This window comes from Lampetra planeri, chromosome 16 (genome assembly GCF_965212315.1).
Source record: "Lampetra planeri chromosome 16, kcLamPlan1.2.h2, whole genome shotgun sequence".
NCBI classification, from domain to species: Eukaryota; Metazoa; Chordata; class Hyperoartia; order Petromyzontiformes; family Petromyzontidae; genus Lampetra; species Lampetra planeri.
In genome coordinates, this window is record NC_136122.1 from 14,042,850 (window position 1) to 14,061,903 (window position 19,054).

The 19,054-nt window shown below is 52.6% G+C and overlaps 1 protein-coding gene across 1 annotated transcript; it reads right to left on the minus strand.

Moving 5' to 3' along the window:
* Window positions 1-3,771: 3,771 nt before the first annotated feature.
* Window positions 3,772-18,474, minus strand: FNBP4 (formin binding protein 4). Its single transcript, XM_078601693.1, is given in 17 exon segments — window positions 3,772-4,281; window positions 4,884-5,053; window positions 5,422-5,606; window positions 6,273-6,396; window positions 6,818-7,108; window positions 7,110-7,375; window positions 8,542-8,720; window positions 9,946-10,079; window positions 10,275-10,403; window positions 10,598-10,722; window positions 11,128-11,611; window positions 12,451-12,861; window positions 13,919-14,048; window positions 14,887-15,034; window positions 16,572-16,800; window positions 17,503-17,687; window positions 18,245-18,474. Coding segments are annotated over 17 exon segments (3,399 nt in total). The 5' UTR covers window positions 18,366-18,474; the 3' UTR covers window positions 3,772-4,193.
* Between the last annotated feature and the right edge of the window lie 580 nt (window positions 18,475-19,054).

Here is a 19,054-nt window from a genome sequence, read left to right on the forward strand (position 1 = left end):
CCACCACTCCACCACCACCACCACTCCACCACCACCACCACTCCACCACCACCACTCCACCACCACCACTCCACCACCACCACTCCACCACCACCACCACTCCACCACCACCACCACTCCACCACCACCACTCCACCACCACCACTCCACCACCACTCCACCACCACCACTCCACCACCACCACCACTCCACCACCACCACCACTCCACCACCACCACTCCACCACCACCACCACTCCACCACCACCACTCCACCACCACCACCACTCCACCACCACCACTCCACCACCACCACCACTCCACCACCACCACTCCACCACCACCACCACTCCACCACCACCACTCCACCACCACCACGCAGTCCTCCACCTCCTGGCGCAGGAAACTCACTCCGCGAAGATCGAGCGCGTTCACCGTGGCAACTCCTTCGCCCGTCATCATCATGGTCACCCCCCTCATTCTAAACTTTGCGATGTCTGATCTGTTTGTTCGTGATACATCCGTTGTGTCGCCATAAATGAATACAAATGTATTCAGCACAGAAGTAGAACCCATACCCAACACAGAGCGAGGATCTTTATAAACATCTGGCACTTGACCAATATTAGTTCAAGCAAGCCTGACTCTACTGATGGTACACCGAATATCGAAGCTGGTCTAACATTTGCTTGTGTTGAACCAATCTTGCTGAAATTATGCACTCCCGGAAGAGGGTTCTGTGGTGATGAAATGTAAAACAAATCGTAAAGGGAGAGATATCGTGGCGAAACGGGGCATCAGATGTTGATCTCGCGTGTGAAGCTGCGGACGAGACTGTCGCCTTAGCCCCTCTCTTCGACAGGGCTCGGATTAAGTCATTTCTGGCCGTTCGTCAGGAAATCTGCCAGACTGGTTAAACCAGATGCTCCTGGCACCAATACAAACTAAATGCTTCAATTGTCTTATCGGATCCCTGTGGGCACGGTGAGAATGTTATGGAGACGGGGGGAGGGCGGTGGTAGCTGCTGCTGCATACCTGCATTTAAATGGGCGTGCTTGAGTGGGAGGGCGAAGGGCCCCTGTAAGTTTAGGGTTTCTCTTTGTGAACTCAAGCGATGGATGTAAGAAATCGTTTAACTTGCGCGGGGAGGGCGGTGGTGATGCAGAGATGTATAAACATCGACCTGCATTCCATACAAGGACCTGGGCTCATCCGACTAATCAAACCCTGATTAACAAGAGCCACTCGCTCATACACAGAAACACAGAACGGCCGTCATTCACCACAATTATATTTTTGCGTTTTGCTGCATGATGTTCAGGAGCTAAAGGCCAATGTCGAGGTCTGATAGCCACGACGAAAGGGCTTCAGGAGAAGCTTCGTGTCGTTTTTCGGTTCTAACGTTGAAGGAGCAAAGACGACGGTCCATAGTTTGGGTTCAAAGTGAACCAAGCGCTTCACCACGTGACAGCCACGCGCACTTTGGGTTTTGGATTGACGACCGACTGGAAGAGGGCACCACCAGTCCTCACCACCGTCCCAGACTGTTTGTTGTATCGCCCCTCCACCCTGCGTTACCGGAGGGCCATTCTCTTCAACTGCCCGGCACAGTCCTTCACAAGCCGCCTCCAGAGACTGATCTGTTTCGCAGCCGATGAACACTCGGTTGTTTTTTCAGGGGCGAAATACACGATAGATACACATCAACACAACCATACACGAACACACTCCTACGCATACATCACACACACCACAACCAACTAGTGCGTCAGTCAAACTACAACACAACCACACATTTTAACGCACACCACCCCCCATATAGCCTTGAACACATTGTTGGAATAAGTGCTGTTAGCGAGCATCTACTAAGGACGGCATGGCACACAAGGGGTTGGGTGTCCAGCACCACGCCCTGCCGCCTTGGTCTTTCCAATGCTTATGGTTAACCAACCCACACCAGGTACTCATTTAACCCTGGGTCGACCTAGAGGAGGACAATAACCAGTTCAGATATTAGTCACGGATGTTACCCATGAGAGGGAATCCAACTCGGGTAGCCGCTCCCCATCGTTCAACAGAACCACGGAGACCGCCACGTGGAGATTCGGTCAGACGCCTTCCTCCACCCTCCACTAAATCGATTCCATATTGCACAGATGATCACGACGGGATTCATCAGAACACTCACCACCGAGATGTCAACAACTCGGTGCGTAGTGGGCCAGGACGTAAACATCCCTAGCGTGTTTCATCTCTCATGGGTCGGACGCATGACTGCAAGGCAAGCACGCCCAGACCCGCAGGTGTTCGCCTGCATTCCTGAGCGCATACCTGCCGGATGGGTTTCGTAATGGCACGCCAGGTATGCATTCAACCAGACCCCTCTCGATAATAAACACAGCGAGGTGCCTCTGGCTAACACAGCGACACGCGCCTCGATCAGCAGCAGCTTACACGTCAATGTCCAGAATAAGCTTAGTCAGGAAAGAGCTTCAGTTGATGTGCCGTGGATTTGCTTCGGTGACTCCGTTATATTGTCAGTTTACAGCCATCCACTGTTCTGTCGTGTGCGAGTATTTATGTTATTAAGGGCCAGTGTCCGAAATGTCACTTATTTTTTTTTATTTTAAGGCCACTGTTATGAACAAATATCTCAAGTTTCGTATCATTGCTGTGAAAGCTCACAGAGATCCAGAGCCATAGAGACCCATAAACTCAGACACCCACAGGCTCACATCAACCGATATATGAACTCAAAATCCTATAGGCCTTACACCTTAAGCCGCAGACTCGCACAGATCCAGTCTCAGAGACAGACTTGGTGGTTCACGACCATATGGTTTCACATCGTGACCCCCAAACTCCCCCAGTTTACAGCTGCTCACTGCTGTACAGCCGATGGTCTGGATGGTGTTTCTATCATCACAAGCCAGGCCGCAAGATGCGCAGATTGTTTTAAACGCCAAAGTGTTGACAGATTAAATATCGCAGGCACGTTTACGTCATTATTTCAACTCAACGTCTGCAAGTCCAGTTATTACTATTCATAATTTTCACATTTAAACTTTATTTGGATGATTGCGTGCATGACTTTGTCACCAGTTGTCTCAAGTTCCCCCTCCAAAGTCCATAAGGCAAACCAGTGGTAATGTAACATGGGGGTACGCATCTTACTTAACTTTATATTTTACCAGGTAAGGCACACTAAGTTATATAGCTCTTTTTCACAAGTTACCTGGCCACAACTTATACCTAAACGAAGTGGATCATCATGTGGGAACGTATTTCAGCCAAATACACTAAACGAATGTTTCTAAATGGAGGGGAAAACTGGAGGGAAAACTGGAGGTCCAGGAGAAAAATCGACGCGACTACGGGGAAAACATGCAAACCCCAAATATACAGCAGCAGCAGGCGGCGTCAGGGTCGGGATTGAACCTATGGCCCCCTGCACACCAGGTGAGGTAGTTAACATCCCGCCACCACAGAGATAACATCACCCACGCAGCCACATCTAAATGAAGCTGAAATGTGAATGTTATCAAGAATGTGGATACCTCAAATGTTTATATTTGTGTGTTAGGGCAGAGTGTGATGTTCATTGTATGAATTCAAACTGTACAAGTCAAAGATTTAAAAAGCATGTGCGCATGTTCCGTGTTTGATACGTGTTCATTAACATGCAGGGACCCTTGCACACGAGTTGCTGCATCCCAAGTGACTGTCCAGTTGATGTGTTGTGATGAATCCAGTGCACTGTATACAACTATGAGCCTGCACCACGCTTACAAGTCAATGCAATTGTCTTTATTTAAAAACATACAACGGTCAAACAAAAACATGTTTTGGCTCTTACACGGAGGTCTGACAGACATCTAAGGAATACGAGAAATATTTACCCAGCGCAAAACTTGGTCTCGTAAAACAAATGTGCACGAGTCCCATGACCCACATGCCATCGCCACAGGGTGACACGAAGCCTCATTGCCCTATTGCCCCATAGGTCAACTCCAATCGCATAGCGTCCGGCTCGCTGCCCAGACCCACGACGGTTCGTTAACCCCCCCCCCCCACCTAAACCCACCAGTGTCGGCACACGGTCGTAAAAATGAATAAACCAGATTCAAGTTTCGCAAGGTTGTCCCCCCCCCCCCCACCGGGTTGTGCCATTTCCTCTGTCCCCGCGGCGCCCAATCACCCCCCCAAGCCGGTGGCTAGCGCGGGTTCATCTTCCGGCGCTTGAGCCGCTCGCGCCAGTCCTCAGGCAGCGCCTCAAAGTTGGCATTCCTCTCCGATTTGCCCCTGTGTGCGTAACACATCGACGACTCTGGTTAGCGGTGGTGAAAGATGGACGTGGTGTGTGGGCAGGTGTGGGACGTGATGCGGGGGGGTGTTTGTTTTTTATACACGGTTGCCGAGCACAGGCCCAAAGGTGCAAAATGCTATGCAGCCAGCAACCAACAGCACGATCAAAGATATTATAGATCAGTGTGAATCCCTTTCTTGAATTGAGCAAGGTTATTTATTATAAGAGCTTGGGGAATAAAGACGATGCGGGGAATTATAAAGTGGAGCAGTGCAAGGGCAGAAACAGCAAGAGAAGCGAGGTGAACTGCAGCGTGGTGGTGCCGCAGGGGCAGGGTGTGGGGGCAGGGTGAGGGGGCAGGGTGAGTGGGCAGGGTAAGGGGGCAGGGCGAGTGGGCAGGGTGAGTGGGCAGGGTGAGTGGGCAGGATGAGGGGGCAGGGTGAGGGGGCAGGGCGGATGGGCAGGGTGAGGGGGCAGGGTGAGTGAGCAGGGCGGGTGGGCAGGGTGAGTGGGCAGGGCGAGTGAGTGAGGTGAGCGAGGTGAGCGAGTTGGATGATTGAGCAGCTGGGCAGGATGAGCTTGTGATGTCTGGACGTACGTGAGCATCTGCTCGTGGCGCCAGTTGATGATGCGCGTGGTGGGGTCCTGCGGCTCCCCGTCGTCGCTGGAGCTGCCGCGTTCTTCCTCCTCCAGCTCGCGCTGGATGCTCTTCCACTTCTGCACCAGCGGTGGCATCTTCCCCTTCACCTTCCCGGACACCTTCTTCAGCTGCACACGCACGCACATTTAACATAGATGAACTTTGGTTCTCAAGTGGAGTGAAATGATGGTCTCGTTCACCATCGCTTGTGGTTTCATCAGCATAAGGCAGCACATGCAGGGCCGGGGACTCGACGACATGTGAGACCGTGGCGTGTGCGTGTAACGTGTGCAATATTTCTTCAGTGCGACTGGAAATCACCTCTAAATAAGCAGACAATTTGCCTCCTCCCATATTTGTCGCTCCACATGAAACATCAAAGGACACATTTGCATGGCTGTGGTTGGTAGTCACGTGCCCACTCCAGCCGACAATCATTGACTAAATCCAGCCCGGCATGTGGGGGTACCGACACACACAGGCCCCCCACTCACACCTTCTTAGTTTTCTTGGCTTTGTCCGCCACTGCATTGGTGGCGAGGGTGGGACCGCTGGGCAGAGCGGAGTGCGTCGGCATTGTGATAGAGGGTGGCTGGATGGTCGTCACGATGCTGGACAGGGGCTCCCCTGGACCCCATGCTCCTGGTACCATGGCAACCAATGGGTCACTTGGGCCCACTACTGCTGGTGCAAACATACAAACATAAGACAAGATCGGTGGGAGGAGCGAGTGAGGAGCAAATGAGGAGGAGCAAGTGAGAAGGAGCAAGTTAACATCAGCTGCCCCGCCCATGCTGCTGACTCACTTAGGCTACGCGCATCTCTAAACCTTTATAAACAGTTTGCCTCTAGAGGCTAACCCCCCTTTTCCTGATGACGACCGCTTGTGTTGCCATCGAAACGTCGTGGTTTTTTCTTTTAATTTTATTTCTGAAAGAACCAAGAATAAGTCTACATTATATACTGCCAGTACGCTCACTCAGGTTAAGAACCAGGCCACAGTCTACATTATAGACTGCCAGTACACTCACCAAGCTTAATAACCAGGCTACAATCTACATTATAGACTGCCAGTATGCTCACCGAGGTTAAGAACCAGGCTACAGTCTACCTTATAGACTGCCAGTACACTCACTCCGATTAAAAACCAGGCTACAGTCTTAATGAGTGCTTTATTTATTTATTTGTATATATTTTCACATTTAATTATTATAATTTTTCTATCTACGTGATTTTATCGAAAGAATCAAAGAATATGAATTCCTGCAGTCACGAAAGTTTTAAGTCAAAATTTAAGTTAGGAGTGAGCAAGGAGGAGCGACGAAGGTGTGCGTTGATACCACTGACCGGAGGGGGGGTACAACATGGCCTTGCTGCCGATCGTGGTGGGGGGTTTGCAAATCTGCGGTGGAGCCGAGATCACCGCTGGCACTTTCCGCTTCACAGTGCGAATCGCCCGGACAGCCTCGTCCTGCACACACACACACAAGTCTTTATGTGTGCACACGCACGGTCACACGCACAAAGACAGACAGCCGTGTAGCCCACACAGGCTGATAGGACAAGGGCTGTTCGCGACCACATATGAAGGCCGACAAGGCGTAAAGGAGGTTGGGGCGGTCCGGGCCATGCCCGGCCACCTTTGTCTCCCCAGTGCTGATGTTTAGACACCACACAAAGGTACCGTTAAGTTGAGCCGGGGAATCATAGCACAGTGTGCAATCCACTACACCACCGCTCAGCTCACGCACGACCACACAGATAACTACTGAGCCGATACACACACACAGGAAGTCCATTCACGTGCACACCTCCACACCTCTTTACTCGCCCACATCCACACACACAAACACACATCCTCTCGGACACTCCTCCACGCACAACGCACGCACCTTTCCCGTGGCCGGGTCGGCCTCGGACACAGCTGCACTCAGCACGTGGGTGTGTAGGGGGGCCTTGCCAGCCTTGAGTGGGGGTGGAAGTGGGGGCGCCGGCTCCTCCACGCCCGGTGGGGGCGGCTCCCCGGCTCCGGTCTCCAGCTGCATGTCCACTTCCTCAATGTCGTCATCCTCCAGCGGAGGCGGGGGTGGGGGGGGGCTCTCGGGGGGTGGCGGGGGGGGTGGGGGGCTCTCGGGGGGCGGCGGGGGCAAGGGCTCGGCCGGGGGAGGAGGGGGCGGAGGGGGCGGAGGGGGGGGGAGGGGGGGCGCCCGCGGGAGGCGCGGCCACGGGGGGGGGTGCGCTCGGGTGGCACGGGCCCGCGGGGGGAGCGTGCGCGAGCGGGTAGGGGGGCACCATGGCCGCCGGCAGGGCGTACTGGAGCGCCGCCAGAGAAGCGAGCGGTTTGGAGTACGAGGCCAAGGAGGAGGGGGCCAGGGCGGGCGGAGGCAGCAGAGGCACGTCGCGCAGAGACGCCGACATGCTGGGTTGTTCCACGTGCGCCGCGAACACATCTGTGCAGCAAGAAAGGCGGCGTCATCACCACGAGAGTTAGGGCCCTCCTGGGGCAGTGGGGTGGTGTGTGGATGTGAGTTTGTGATTATAGGTATGTGTGAGTGGAGGTGTGAGTGGAGGTGTGTGTTAGTGGAACTGTGTGTGGAGGTGTTTGTGTGAAATTAATCCTCCACCAATCCACCATCTCAGTTTGAGGTCAGAATTGAATTCAAAAATCAATAATTTGACTTACATCTTCTTGGTTCTTTCGGTAAAGTCATGTAGAATGGAAATGATAAAATAATATAAATAAAACATATTTCCATTCTACGTGACTTTACCGAAAGAACCAAGAAGATGAATCCCTGCAGTCACAAAAGCTTTAAATCGAAATTCGACTTACAGTTTGTATCGTTTTTCTCGTTTCAATTATCTGTATTTGTCCTGTAAATTCCATTAGCCCGATGCCAATATTTTTTATGACTTGGTTAAACAGTAATTAAACGAGTCTTATATGCATGACTTGATGTACACCTTGAGAATTACATAACTAATTTTAACCGATGAATTGCCACATGAAGTCATTCCTATTACACCACCTACGACACCAGTAATTATTATTGCGACGCTTGTATAGCCAGAAAAGCCTGGATCCTGATAATTTCTTGCTATAGAGAGCTTGATATTGCTATATTTGTAATCTTATACTTGCAGGTAAATTGCCAGCATTGAGATGTTTGGCCAATACCAGCTACATTGTGTGGGGCCAAACCAGAGAGGACCCAAAGAAAAGCCATACAGAACAGAGAGAAAACATATCATAAACTCCAAGCATAAAGGTGCCCGAGTTGTGAATCGAGCACAGGCTGCTGCACCGCCCTGCTGCCCCATGGCATTATTGGCAAGCAACGCCTTCTTGGTTCTTTCGGTAAAGTCACGAAGAAGGGAAATAATAAAATAATAAAAATTAAACATAATAAAATACAATTCTCACGACGTTTCGGCCACAAAACGGCTGCTTGCGTTGTGGCCGAAACGTCGTGAGAATTGTATTTTATTATGTTTTATCTTTATTATTTTATTATTTCCCTTCTACGTGACTTTACCGAAAGAACCAAGAAGATGAATCCCTGCAGTCACGAAAGCTTTAAATCCAAATTGAAGCATCGCCTTGCGTGAGGCTGACCTGTCATGAGGGGCCGGTTCAGAGTCAGCCAGTCTGGTGTCTCCACGCTGACCCCTCCCACCGGCCCCTCCCCTCGCCCCGCATCATTCTCCTCCCCCACCCCCTCGTCGGTGACATCGGGGAACTCCCACTGCGACGCGCCCGTCCGCTCGTTGGTGTAGTAGTAGCGAGCGTGGGTCCTGCGTGCGGGAGGGCGAGAGGGAACACACACCATGCGCGCAATCACACACGCGCTACAAGCACGGGCAGGCGCGCACACGCACCGCCACCCGCCACACGCGCACTCACGCGCACGAGCTCCATCCGCTGCACACAACCTCCGCGAGCATGCACGGCGCGCACACGCTCGCACGCAGACACGCACGTCCATGTGCACGCAGCACAGTTCAACACAACACTCGTGGTGACAGAGCGCGCCACCTCGTCCCTGCGCTGCGTGCCGGCACGGTTAGCAGGGGCACCGGCGGCACACTCTGAAAACTCAACCGCGAGAAGCGCAAGGGGCGGCCGGGACCTGGCCCCGCCAGCGCCGCTTGCGTGGAGCGGGCCGGGCAATCGTTCCAACCAAACGGGGGCGCAGAGGTCAGGTTTACACAGTCGCCTCTACACCCCACCAAGCCTATCGCTCTGTGCTTGCGAGTTTAAAACATTACTTGAATGTCGTGTACATTTTGTATTGAGCACACATGTATGCGTACACACACGCACGCGCACCGGTGCGGGTGTGTACATTCACTGCACATGGATATCAGCAATATTAATAGTCGTCGCCATTACACACACTCAGGCATCAATAGGCGCACGCGGTGGTCTTGTCGCTGAAAAACACAGAACACAACATGGGTTTTATCCAAACACTTTCGGAAGAGGCGCGTCGGAATCGTTGAGCACGACAAAATGTGAGGTGTTCGTGCGGCGGCACTGACCTGAGCGATCCCACATCACACGCGCTCGCGCCTACGCGGCGTCGCCGTCCCGGCTCTGGCTCCGCGGCAGGCCTGGCTCCCCGCGTGTGGGCCCCTCCCGGCCGCGTCGCTGGGCTGTCAACTGGGTGCTTGAGCGTGTGCAACAACACAAATCCCTCCCTCCGGAAACGCCCACGTGCGTACCACGTGCTCGGCTCGCACGCACAGTCGGGGGGGACACCCGCAGAGTCCTACTCGCTCCGAGATCTTCGCCGGATTGCCGTTTAAGCTTAAAGGGCGCGCGTTTGTTTCGTCGCGGCGCTACACTCAGTCCGTCCGGGCTCGCGGCAGGGCGGGCCGTCGAGTGTCTCTGGCTTTGGGGATTTCCATGTCTGATCTCGAGATTTTGCGTTCGCTCTCTGGGCCCAAGGTTCCGATCGGGTAAATAGTTTCTTGAAGCGGTGACGGGTCAACGGTGCGCACGTGAGAGAGTGCGTACCTGTCCCAGGTGCATGCCCAGCCCTTAGGGGTGGCGTTGCACTCGTATTGCGCGAGCTGCGCCGCCCCCTCCTGCAGGCGGCGTTTCAGGTAGCGGCTGTCCAGGGAGCCCTCGCGCCAGTCCGCCAGACGGGTCTGTGCAGACACCCAGACGGACACACGCATATACGTCTCGGACTACCGACGCGGTATGCGAGAGCGCACGAGCCCTCCTGCGTGCAACTGCCTAGCAAAGTGCCTTCCGAACACGCAGAGGAGAGACACTTGTGGTGGTGAGTTTATCAGTGAAGTGAGTTTATCTGTGGTGATGCAATTAATGTGGTGAGTCACCTGTGTGGTGAGCAGCAATAGTTGGAAGTTGGAGACAGCTCGCGTGCTGATGCCCAGAAAGCCCAGCTTGCTTGTCAAGTCGTTGGCCAGCTCAGCGATGACAAACTGTAAAGAGTCAAGATGTCCCCGCTGGGAGATATAACGAACGTTGTGTTTGTTATTTGCATCAGCAGATTAAAAAACACAAGAGGTTTAGAAACACAAAACAGTGATCATTAACATTCATAACTGGTTGTGCAATGAGACTCCTTTAACCACCCATCCTTAAAGATGACGAGGTGATGAGGTAGTGATGAAGCTGCACGTCTCTCTGCTGGTCTCACCTTCACCTGGTCGTCGTCATCCTCTGGATCCACCCTGCCTCCACCTCCTCCTCCACCTCCTGCCCCTCCCCTCCTCCTCGCTTCCTCCGTGCGGCCAGGCGCCCTGCTGTGACTCCTCACTACGCCTGAACCAACACAGCGCACACAACACAGATGCCGCCAGTCAGACTCAACCACTGCACTTCAAACGTATAAAACACGCACTCACTGGTCATGCACAGAAGGGGATATCGGTGAGGGGAGCCTAATAACAAAACTTGTAATTATATTGCCGCCATAATGGAATAACGTGTCAGACAGCATTTCGGTTGTTTTTAGCAGAGGAGGGAACCCTTACTGACAGCTTGTTCCTGTGAGGCATAAGCCAATTCAGCACCAGCCTGCAAGTTGGCAACTAGAGTGGTGTGAAAGTAGTGTGAGGGTGGCGTGAATATGGCGCAAGAGTGGAGCCCGAGTAGCGCGCGAGTGGAGCGCGTGGCTCAGTCATCGACATCACAGGCAGCATCCGACAGCAGGAGCGAGCACGACACCTCTGTGTGATGACGCTGGTGTCTCGCTCTCCCTCTCCTCCTCCTCGTCGTCGTCGTCCTCCCTGGCGCCCACCTTGCCTGCCATCACGCCATCCTCAGCCTCTTGTGCAACATCACCCGCCTCGTCCTCCTCCTCCTCCTCGTCGCCCGTGTCCACGGCCCCAGCGGGGTCCACGCCCTGCACTCCCTCAGGGCTTCTCTCCCCCTTTACGGACCCCGCGGCCGAGCTGGGCCCCTCCTCCAGGTGCCCCGCTTCGGCTTCCTCCTCCTCCTCCTCGCCGGGCCCCGCGTCGTGGGCATCTCGCTCGGGCGATGTGGCCGCGCGGGCCGGCGGAGGAGGAGGGCTCGCCGCCCGAACAAACGTCTTCCACTTGGGTTTTGGCTCCGTGGCGGCGGCGCTGGCGCCGACGTCCTCCGGGTCGTCACGTCTCGGGGTGGACGACCGCGAGCTGCCTCCTCCGTCCTCGAGAGCGCGTAACTCGGCCTGCTTGCGTGCGGCCCACACACTCGTTAGCGTCTCGCCGGGTCACTCGCGACAACCGCTATCCCAGCACAGGGCTGGAGCAAGAAGGAATGAATGCATGAAAAGTCAATAGTCTGAATTTGAATGAACTTGCCGAGTCTGGCAGAGAATACGCACTGGTAGTGAGGAGCAGTGGTGGTGGCATCTAGACACCATTTAGTTTAGAGAATTTCAAGTTTAACTCCATGACCTTCCCCATGTGGTTGATGGTTGATGGATGAGAAACAGTGTTGGGAGCTACTGGCAACCTCAGCTGACCCAGATGTACGGTTGTGCACCCGGGTGTTTGTAAATGGCTCTCACGCATCAAAATGGTTTCCTACACAAGCTCCTATTTTACAGGCCTTAGCTAGTTGCGCAAATTCCACAATGCTATGGCAGGGATGAGTCGAACCATAATGACAACTACTGTTCATTTCTCCACAAAGTGCTACTCATTGTATTGAACGACAGAGGGATGAGGGGCTGAGTCATCCCCCAACCAGGAATTGAACTAGGGACCTTCCCCTTGCGCTGACTCTACCGCCAAGCCCCTGGGCCCGATGACGAGAGCCATGGGGGCATGATGACCCATGAGCAATGGACAAAACACATTGAAAGTAGTGGAGTACTGTAGCATAGACAAAGATTACCAATCAATTTGAGGTGTGTAACTTAGATACAAATGAAATGAATCACACAATTAAATTACACATAATTTAGATACTCCCAATCTTTGCATGGGCAGCTAGATCAGAGCTCAGGAAACAACGGGAGTGCAGTGCAACGCACGCTGCTGCTGCGTGGCCACGCACACGCACCCTCTTCGTTTCCAGGATGTGCTTCAACTCCTGATCCGAATCCTCCTCATCGTCCCCTCCATCGTTCCTTCCGTCGTCAGCATCGTCCTCCTTGTCGCTCATGCCGTCTCCGCTGCTGCCGGCGCTTTTGCGGCTACCGCTGCTAGCGTCGCTAGCCGTTCGTCTCCGGCCACCAGCTGACGGTTCTGTCTCCGCGGCGCCGCCCGGCTGGTGCGACGGTACGGCGGGGGATGGAGGTGCGGAGAGGGACGCCGGGGAGCTGGGAGAACCAGGCCCGTGAAGGGTTTGGCGCCAGCGCGCCTCGGCCTGGCGCACGCTCTCGGGGATGAGCGACGCGAGCAGTGACTCGGCGACACCCACCGAGCGCCCCTCGTCCTCGCTCGTTAGCGCGCAGACGCGCTCGTTGATCTCCTGCAAACGGACACACCAGTTGTCTTCAGAGGAACCTCAGTGTCTCTCCACATGACCGGTTACTATCTCGGCACAACACAGATAGTAACGTCCGTTGAATGAGTCAAACCATAATATTAATTCTCAAAGATGGAATTGAGCACGATTACGTGCACAACCACAATTAAATTGATGTTTTTTGTGTAGCCGTTTGACCGTTTTCCACTTTTTTTTAACGACGCTAGATTCTTGCCGAGTCACTACCGTGGCTCTTGTAAATCTGCAGCGCACGCAGCCATGACCCCGTGACCTCACGATCTCTTTATTATGCGTTGATTCAGTTGAACATTTTCCCCAGCGGAGCGGCGCATAACTTAGCCACGCATTTCTCTCAAACGCACAACAACAAAAAGCCTGCCAAGGTTTGTGTCGTACAATTTAGCACTAACTGCCAATGAATCAACCACACTGTGCGGTGACAATTTAAGCACTTTAATCATACCAGGTGTGAATTTAAAGCCGAGTTTATATTAAGACTAGATATGCATTTTTTAGATAAAATGCTGTCACAACAGTGGAAATGAACGCAAGACAACACAAAGATTTTTTACGTTAACTGTGTATTCCAGTACAGTAATTTTGTTGAATGTCAAGTTTGAAGAAGGTCATGTTGCACAAGTGTATTATAACTAAAACTGTCATGCAATTCTGTGATGTGATTACACCTGGAGTAGAGCCATCACCATCATCAGCCACGAGAAAATATTTGTGCTGCATTTATTTATTATTGAAACTCGAGCATGAGAGATTTAATTATCATTTAACATTATCAGCATTGGGATGGTTGGCCACTACAAGTTACATTGTATTTTCTTTGGGATATTGGAGGAAACTGGAGATCCCAGAGAAAACCCATGTATACATGTGAAGGAACATATGAAGAAAGGCGCCCAAGTCAGGTATTAAACCCATGCCCTTCTGGCTGTGAACAACAAGCACCAATCTGTCACCCTGAGGACGTCCCACTGCTAAACACGCGCAGAGCCCTCGCACGCTGCTGTGTCCGTGGCAGACGCACCCTGGGTTTGACGATGGTGCTCGTGATAGGTTTGGTTTGGGCCTTTTCCTCCACGGACGACACAGGGTGTACAGTGCCCGGCACATCTGTCCCCTCGGTCGTCCCCGTCTCCGACACCCCAGGAAAATGTCTGTAAATCGAAGCACAAACTCACGGATGTAAGCACGCCACTGTGTGTGGGCTTCAGATTTCAATGCAGGCTCACACTGTCTCCTTATTAATATGCAATGCAAATATATATTTTTTTTTTCATCACATAGATACTGCTTTCCTGTGACCAAATTGTCCGGACTGCAGCCAATCATCAGATCTTGGAAGCCAAGCATCACTGAGCTTGCCAAGACAGCACTTGGACGGACAACGCCATGCAATAGGCAGGTGTTGTAGACTTGTGCGGGGCGATGCTGTCAGTAGGGGGCAGTCCATAATATCTGACTGAGTAGGGGGCAGTGCAGCAAGCTCCGTTGTTGTACTGCACTAAGCTCCATTGTTGATACTGCCTGCCTTCACAATCCCTCCAACCAATGTAGTGAAGTGTGGTAAAATAACCTCCATTGCCTGCACGGAGTGGGGAGGCCTTCACCAGTGGATTAAGCAGAGGGCTGCACATTTGCATATACACTATATAAGTAAACTACATCATGCATTGTGGCTACATCATCAGCCATGATTAAGTCACTGCTGAATAAAAGCCTTTCAAAGCCGTCACCATCCCTCATGGTTGAGCGATGCAACACGCCAGCAGGCACCTGCACAAGAGCCAATCTCACAGCTCCTTCTCTGTGGTGGAAGTCCCCTTAGCCGGGTTGTCTCCTCTATGGCTGCCACTCAGTAGTTATTCTCATCCACCGGCTATCATCATCCCTTTCAAATTCATATATAAACATATTTACTGAACAGGCACAGAGGAATGCTCGTGTAAATTGCGGGTTTATGTGCATACGCAGTTGTGTGTGGGAACCACCCACCCATTGTTGAGATGCTGCAGGTGCTGTATCTGCAGCGCCAGTGCTGACGGGAGTTCCCAAGTCACCTGGTTGGTCTGCAGGTGCCAGTAGTAGTAGCAGCCCGTGTTCTCATCCCACACCTCCTGCCACTCGCCCATCTCTATCCCCGCTGCAACAGCACAAACACACTCAGCTCAGCCAAACGCTCACTCGGTACCCAATCAGACACGTGTGTAGGATTACTTGGATGATTTGACACCAAACTTGCAGTGCCTGATTGAAGAGTTCACTTAGGTTAATCTGCAGATCCAGTCTCCACTGATTGTTGCTCTACCAACCCGACAGTCATGGCGGAGGCTGGATATTTTTTTTTACATTTTGTGGCCTCATGAGTTTATGAATAAACTCCACTCCACCCCCCACTTGAGCTCCATTTCCAGATTCTCTTTGTAACACCACACAGCCAGATAATTCTCGAGAAGGTTGGACGGAACCCAATGCAGGGAATTTCACAGCTCCACCACATCTCCCACATCCCCCGTCCTGGGTATTCCTGGGCGGGAGTGCAGTAGCACACAGGCCACACCAGCGTGATCACATTCCCAAACTCACAGGTTAAATATTTGAATGTCCAATCATGTAAAATTTAAGAGGCTTACAGAGTGTGAGTGATTATTCCATGAGACTGAGAGGACAGTAGTATTTCACCAGTGCTTAACATACAGGACAGTCATGTTGTGATAAACAACATGATTGTGATACATCGGCAATTGTGCATATAAATAAATACATTATATACGTAAATCTCCATATATATAAAAGGCAAAGTTGTGATTATGTGTGCCTGTTCAAAATGTTTAGCGTACTTCCCGACATGCAACAAAACTTGAAATTTGCCATGTGGGTACTTTCAAGACTGTACACCATGCAAATTTTTTTAAAATACACTTTTTGGGGGGGGGGGGGGAGCTCAATAATGCATATATTTTTTGCACGGTAAGTGAGCTGTGACGTCACATCTGTCACGTGACCCGCGCATGTGGAAGCGTAACACATTGTGGCGTAGTGGTTAGCGCGCTGCGCTACGAACATGGCGACCTGAGTACAATTCCCACTCACGGCCACCACCGGTGAAGATTATTTCAACCGGTCCTGGGCCTCCCCTAGGTGGACTCAGCCTCAAACGAGTAACTGGTATGGTGTGTGAACATCGCCACTGGGGAGACAAAGGCGGCCGGGCATGGTGAATCCAAGTCCTGGGCGAAGCCAGGTAGTAAAGCTAGTAGATTATATAAAACACTTATGTAAACGGCCCTTCTTCAGAGTTTGCGTCATTATTATAGCACACGACTATAACGAGATTGCTATGTTCACAGAGAGTAGTGTTATAATAGGGGGCAAAGTTGCAATGTGTTTCCCAAGAAAATTTTGACCATGAATCTGGCACACAATGCCCTACTCTCTTTCGAATAACGTCACTGGATTTTTAACCTCCATAGTATTTTACAGTTAATATGCCACCAGTAATAACCAGGGTGGCCATTCTGATTCAAACCACGAATCTCTGCAAAAAGTGGCAAACGTGCTCTAGCTGAACCATGTTACCAACCCTAAATTAAAATATTTTCATAAATATAACTTGCATTCATGTTACCCAGTCCCACCAATGGAAACAATCATCGTAGATGTGGAAGGCTGGAGCTTACTGGAAGCAGTGGAGTAGTGCGTGTCGTAATGCCAGCCGCCCGGCTGCGCCCTGTCTCTCGCCAAGGCGCCAGCGGTCTCAGCGGAAACTCCCACGACCTGCCCAGAGATGCCCTCTGTAGCGGAGGCCTCAACTGTGTCTCCGTCAGCGCCCCCGGTCAGGCCGCTCTCACCGTCTGCTGCACCATCGCCCTCAGCCGTGGGGCCAGGCACCGAAATGGCATCAATTTCCTTGCAGAACAAACAGCAAGGATCAACACAACGCATATATATTCTTTGGTTCTTTCGGTAAAGTCACGTAGATAGAAAAAGAAAAAAAATATTTTTAAATTTTTTTTTTATTATTTTTCAATCTACATGACTTTACCGAAAGACCCAAAAGAATATTAATTTCTGCAGTCACGAAAGCTTTAAGTCAAGATTATCAGTGGCATTAGGTTTTTCTCCTTTTTTATGTCAACAAAACAGGTGTTAAGATGTTAAAACACCAAACTGAAACCTTTTACAAGGAATCATGTCTGCATTAACCACAATGCTTGCAGTCAGAATGCAAACAAAAAACACTATGATAATATATGCATTGTCCTTGAAACGGATTGGTCCACACCAGAGACAGCTTTCTTTTGAGCCTCGTCTCAAACGGTGTTAGACCAGAGGACGCCTTTGGCCTTTGGCGACCTCTGGTGCCCAAAAACCAGTAGCGACCACCAAACAACCACCACCACCGGCCAATGCGCACGACCAAGCCTCAGACCACACAAACCAACACACACCCTACATTAACACAGTGCTGCCACATAGCACCGACACACACCGACATCACAAGATCAACAGCACGAACGGCCAATAAACTCAGGTACATTCACACAGCGCAGTTACACAGATGAACACTTTTCTCTGCATGCGGCGGCTATCCGGGCCGTCGGCTCTCACAGCAAGGAAGTCGGCCACTTTGCTGTCGAGGTCCCGGGGCCGCTCGAGTGGAGGAGACTGTGGTCCCGTGTCCTCCTCCTCCTCATCATCGTCGTCGTCGCTGTCTGCGTACGCGCCCAGCAGCACCAGGCCGCCCGCCAGACGCGACGCCGAGGGCTCCGCCACAGAGAGAGCGGTGGCCGAGTCTGCGGAACGTGGGAGAGGCAGAGTTTCAGTCGAGAGTGCCACGGGGTCTCCCCCCGACGTTTCCTGGCTCGACTCCATCCTCAGCCTCCCCCCCTCCAAGCAGAAATTACCGAGATGCGGTCGGAGCCGGCGCGCTTCCCCGGTCGCGTTTCCGTGCCTCCCCTCCACTCAACCTGCCTCCCCCGCCTGTCTCGTGTCTCTGTTTTCCTCTTCTCCCCCCTGCCTCCCCCTCCCGACTTCCCCACGTCTCCCTCTCCCCGTGTCTCCCCTCTCGCCCTCTCGCTTCGCCGTCTCCCCGCGTCTCCCTCTCCCCGTGTCTCCCCTCACGCCCTCTCGCTTCGCCGTCTCCCCGCGTCTCCCTCTCCCCGCGTCTCCCTCTCCCCGCGTCTCCCCTCTCGCCCTCTCGCGTCTCCCTCACCCTCTCCCCGTGTCTCCCTCTCCCCGCGTCTCCCCTCTCGCCCTCTCGCTTCGCCGTCTCCCCGCGTCTCCCAGATCTGCTCGAGCCTCCCTCCGCAGGCCTAAACTAGGCCGCGTGTCAAGCCGTGGCGCCGCTCACCTGCAGCACCGGCTGCTGCTGCCGCCGCCGCCTCCCTGTCCTTCTTGATGCTGTTGTCGAGCTGCAACACGGGCCTCCGTTTGCCGCCCGCCGCCTCGGCGCCACGGCCCCTCTTCCCCATCGCCGCCGCGGAGCGCGGAGCCGATCGAGCGCCTCCTCGGGTCCCTCACGCAGTCAGCACCGAGTCCGCCATCGCGCGCCACTTCTCTCGCGGTGACGTCACCGAGGCAGCGCGACGTGACGTCATTGCGCCGTTACGTTGCGGTGGCGTCACTTTACAGGGCGCCTTTCCATAAGTTCTCATCACACAATGGCGAGTTGACCGTGGCCGTATCTGCGGTATTAACGCTTTACCATCAGCCCCACCAAAACTAAGCACCTGCCTGGGTGTTTTGTGCTACCAAACACTCCACCCCTCAGCTCCCTATTGGCTATCGAGCCAGAGGCGTAGCTAGGATATTTTGCGCCCGGGGACAAACTATAAAATTGGCGCCCCCCCCCCCCCGTTTAATCAGGCTTGCTGTATCTTTTGCATGTATCTCGATATAACCTAAAAATGATTCTTTGATAGTTACTTTTTAGTTTGAAAATCCACATCCACAAATCTTATGACCTGAGAAAGCTGTTCCCGATGTCCTAGATCAGGAGTTGAGTCAAGTAAGATACCGTAGTACTTGTTTTTCCTGATATCACTCAACAATTGGTTCTTTACAGTCGACGCAAGTATGTGGATACATTCATTCTGGATTTCCGGTGACAAATAAGAAACTGATCCCGGATTTTCTCCTGCGTGCTGTGCGTGTTTTGCTA